At 47.8% G+C, this 5000-nt stretch overlaps 1 protein-coding gene across 5 annotated transcripts in view; it reads right to left on the bottom strand.

Annotated features, from left to right (window-relative positions):
- Nucleotides 1-5000, bottom strand: part of plekha1b (pleckstrin homology domain containing, family A (phosphoinositide binding specific) member 1b) — a 42940-nt gene that overhangs the window by 16728 nt on the left and 21212 nt on the right. For all 5 annotated transcript variants that reach the window (XM_062532575.1, XM_062532574.1, XM_062532578.1 and 2 more), the window contains one exon: nt 1753-1850. In XM_062532575.1, the coding sequence (XP_062388559.1) occupies nt 1753-1850 (98 nt within the window). The remainder of the gene's footprint in view (nt 1-1752; nt 1851-5000) is intronic.

Genomic DNA, 5000 nt, shown 5'->3' with positions numbered 1-5000 from the left:
ACACACACACACAGACACACACACACACACACACCGCTGGCCCATCCACTGCAGCCTGCCCACACAGCGAGTGGCAGGAGCTCAATGCAATGCTCAAGCATACAACAACAACAACAACAACAACAACAACAACAACAACAACAACAACAACAACAACAACAACAACACCCATGTGCAGCACCAATGTATAGCACTACGATAGCCAATGAGCATGAGTAACACCACTGACATGTAAACAGTAAATACATACACATTCCCCAGGTCACATGCAGAGACTAGAGTATGGAATGACTACAGTGTAACTATAGATACTAGAGTATGGAATGACTACAGTGTAACTATCGATACTAGAGTATGGAATGACTACAGTGTAACTATCGATACTAGAGTATGGAATGACTACAGTGTAACTATCGATACTAGAGTATGGAATGACTACAGTGTAACTATAGATACTAGAGTATGGAATGACTACAGTGTAACTATCGATACTAGAGTATGGAATGACTACAGTGTAACTATAGATACTAGAGTATGGAATGACTACAGTGTAACTATCGATACTAGAGTATGGAATGACTACAGTGTAACTATAGAGACTAGAGTATGGAATGACTACAGTGTAACTGTAGATACTAGAGTATGGAATGGCTACAGTGTAACTATAGATACTAGAGTATGGGATGACTACAGTGTAACTATAGATACTAGAGTATGGAATGGCTACAGTGTAACTATCGATACTAGAGTATGGAATGACTACAGTGTAACTATAGATACTAGAGTATGGAATGACTACAGTGTAACTATCGATACTAGAGTATGGAATGACTACAGTGTAACTATAGATACTAGAGTATGGGATGACTACAGTGTAACTATAGATACTAGAGTATGGAATGACTACAGTGTAACTATAGATACTAGAGTATGGAATGACTACAGTGTAACTATATTGGAGCATTTGGAGCGTTTGTGTGTCCATCCATGTGAAGAATCCATATTCATGAGTTCAGATACGACACTAAGTATTGAGTACAGCCATGAGAACCATGTAGAGATGACTAACAGATTTGAGAGAAAAGAAAGGATAGAGGGAGAGAGAGGAGAAAAGATAAGGAGAGAAGGAGAGGAAAGGAGGAAGAGAGGAGAGGAGGAAGAGGAAATGAGCGGTGGAGGAGGGGAGGAGGAGAGGAGGAGAGGAGGAGAGCAAGGGAGGAGGAGAGGAGGGAAGGAGGAGAAAATGAGAGGTGGAGGAGGAGAGGAGGGGAGGAGAGGAGAGGGAGGAGGAGAGCTCACGTGATCTTGGTGGCATTGTTGAGAGGTGGAGGAGGGGAGGAGGGGAGGAGGGGAGGAGGAGAGGAGAGGAGGAGGAGAGGAGAGGAGAGGGAGGAGGAGAGCTCACCGTGATCTTGGTGGCGTTGTTGAGAGGTGGAGGAGGGGAGGAGGAGAGGAGAGGAGGAGGAGAGGAGAGGGAGGAGGAGAGGAGGAGGAGAGGAGAGGGATGAGGAGGAGAGGAGAGGGAGGAGGAGAGGAGGAGGAGAGGAGAGGGATGAGGAGGAGAGGAGAGGGAGGAGGAGAGGAGAGGAGAGGAGCAGGAGTAGAGGAGAGGAGAGGAGCAGGAGGAGAGGAGAGGGAGGAAGAGAGGAGGAGGAGAGGAGAGGAGAGGAGGAGGAGTAGAGGAGAGGGAGGAACAGAGGAGGAGGAGGAGGAGGAGAGGAGGAGAGGAGAGGAAGGAGGAGTAAAGCTCACCGTGATCTTGGTGGCGTTGTTGAGGACGCTGACCCACTCCACCAGATCCTGCTGATCATTGGCCTGCAGGAAGAACTTCCTCATCCCCGCATTGATGACTGGAGAGAGAGAGAGAGAGAGAGAGAGAGAGAGAGAGAGAGAGAGAGAGAGAGAGAGAGAGAGAGAGAGAGAGAGGAAGAGAAAGAGAGAGAGGGGGGGTTGGGGGAGAGAGAGAGTGAAAAAAAACCAAGATGGTTACAAAAATGCAATGCTCTCAGACCCAGGAACACCATTTTGATGAGCATCCTGATGAGGTGGCTGTTATGCGTAGGGATTACAGCCTGCATGAGGAAGCACACACACACACACACACACACACATACACACCGACGCTCATCTTGCCCACACACACAAAGACACTCATCTTCCCCACACACACTCACCCCGCCCCACCCCCCCCACACACACACAAACATACATACACATGCAGACACTCCTCTTCCCCACACACACACACACATATAGACACTCATCTTCCCTCACACACACACATAGAGACGCTCATCTTCCCACAGATGAACAACACACTTCCTGTGACAGGGGAGGGAGGGGCTTCCTCTCTGTCTCTCTCTCTCTCTCTCTCTCTCACACACACACACACACACACACTTTCTATCTGTCTATTTTCCCGGGGCCTCTTCAGTGGTTGAGTCCTATCCTGTCTCTCCGGAGAGAAGGCCAGTGAGGTCACACACACACACACACACACACACACACACAAAGTCACAACAGGAACCAGTAACTGTTCTGTTGTGCTGTACAGGGGTGTTACAGAGGCTGACAGCTCTGAAGAACAGACCACAAAGCTACTGTAGCATTGGTAAAGAGCACCTTTATCACCTCCACACAAAACAAACAGGGTGGAGAATAGGCCACAGAACTGTAGCGTTGGTAAACCTCTACACACAACAAATAGGGTGAAGAATAGGCCACAGAACTAACATCGGTAAACCTCTACACACAAAAGGGAAGGTGAAGAATAGGACACAGAACTAGCAAAGTTGCCAGACAAACACAAACCCTTTCCTTATTTATAAAATAGTAATAATATTTATAAAATAGTAATCTGTCAGGACACAACAAATGTCTTCTTGTCTCCTCACTTGATCACACTTCACACCTTCCACTTGCCATCTGTAGGTTGCTAAGCAACACAACGGAGATTACTAGACCTGCTAGTGCAGCTGGAATAAGAGAAGTTAGTTTCAAAACCGACTTCTCAAAAATCTCACCTACACTATAATAAGGAAGTGCTACAGCAATTCGAATTTAAAAAGTTATTCAGTGCAATCCCTCTCAGGTCTACGCAACTTGTTTTTTCAATCGCTGTTAGAGTAAGTGGTCATGTCACGTATATTTAGGAACAGAGGAGGATTTTTTTCTGGGCTTCTAGAACGTGGAGTTTCTTAGTTTGTTGATGCGTTGGGAGTCAGTGAATTTGTTTATGAATAAACAAAAGTCGGGCTAAAGACGTGTAAAGGTGATATTATTTATTTTCAGTTGATAGTTTGTGGAAGGATACCAACTGGCATGTCAAAAAGTGTGCATCCAAGACATGCATCATTAGAAGACTTTACCAAACACAGACAGTAGACTACTGAGGGGAGCTGAAGGTCTCTGGCTGAAGGTAGCCTTGTGAAAGAGTCATGAGGCTGGTGAGTTGTTGGACATTTAAGCATCGATTCTCCTCACACAGAAGTACACACACACTTCAAACAAACAAGCAGCTCTGTCTGACACACATGCACCGCATAGCTAGCGCATAACTGTATCGCATGGGTCCAACTGTGGTAAATACTGTAACTCATAACTGTATCGCATGGGTCCAACTGTGGTAAATACTGTAACTCATAACTGTATCGCATGGGTCCAACTGTGGTAAATACTGTAACTCATAACTGTATCGCATGGGTCCAACTGTGGTAAATACTGTAACTCATAACTGTATCGCATGGGTCCAACTGTGGTAAATACTGTAACTCATAACTGTATCGCATGGGTCCAACTGTGGTAAATACTGTAACTCATGGCACACATTGTGCTGGAGTTGACTGGCTCAGCCATCATCAGTGGGGAAATGTAACTGACGGTGTGAAGGGGAACTCACTGGTGCAGGTCTAATGCTCACTCATGACGTTAGTGACCAGTGAGGTCCTCATGATGACCCGGGACTGTTTAGGTCCGTCATGACGTTAGTCACCAGTGAGATGATGCAGGACTATTAAGGTCCGTCATGACGTTAGTCACCAGTGAGATGATGCAGGACTATTAAGGTCCGTCATGACGTTAGTCACCAGTGAGATGATGCAGGACTATTAAGGTCCTTCATGACGTTAGTCACCAGTGAGATGATGCAGGACTATTAAGGTCCGTCATGACGTTAGTCACCAGTGAGATGATGCAGGACTATTAAGGTCCGTCATGACGTTAGTCACCAGTGAGATGATGCAGGACTATTAAGGTCCGTCATGACGTTAGTCACCAGTGATGACCTCATGATGACCAGGACTGTTTAGGTCCGCTGACCTGCTTGGGTGACGGTGGACGTGTGCAGGGGACGAGGTCATTCAGATCAGGAGTTCTGAACACATGAGTGGGTGTGGGACGCCATAACTCACTGCCTGACCAGCATCAGGCGTCCAGCTAACTGCCTGAAGGACCCAGAAGTTCCTCTATAGAACGAGGCAAACAATCGGCCTCTTCTTGGGACAAATGCCTGTGTGATGGTCGTCCCGTGCTGCCCTACAGACGCTGTTGATGGGAAATGGAGTCCTCTGTCTACACGGCGGGCAGCTACAGACGCTGTTGATGGGAAATGGAGTCCTCTGTCTACACGGCGGGCAGCAGGCGTGCGGGATGCTGGCGCTAAACAAAGTGTTTCCAGTGCGGAGAGACAGGCCGGAGGAGTGGATAATTCATGATAAACACAGACCCCGGACGGGGGGGGAGTGTGTGTCTGTGTGTGTGTGTGGGGGGGGGGTCGGGGGGGTATTGTGTCCGTGCGCTGCAGACCTGGGGCCGGATCATGCAAATACGGCGCTAAACATAGCAGCACGGCCGCACAGCAGGGTTCCGATTCCCATGCCAGCATCCTGTCAGTGGAGCAGCACACTCACCACACTCACGCACCCCCTCTCTCTCTCTCTCTCTCTCTCTCTTGCTCTCTCTCTCTTCCCCCCTCTCTCTCTCTCTCTCTCTCTCTCTCTCTC

The sequence above is a fragment of the Sardina pilchardus genome, chromosome 3, assembly GCF_963854185.1.
Source record: "Sardina pilchardus chromosome 3, fSarPil1.1, whole genome shotgun sequence".
NCBI classification, from domain to species: Eukaryota; Metazoa; Chordata; class Actinopteri; order Clupeiformes; family Clupeidae; genus Sardina; species Sardina pilchardus.
The sequence above is the reverse complement of the archived record's forward strand: the minus strand, read 5'-3'. Positions and strand labels throughout refer to the sequence as shown.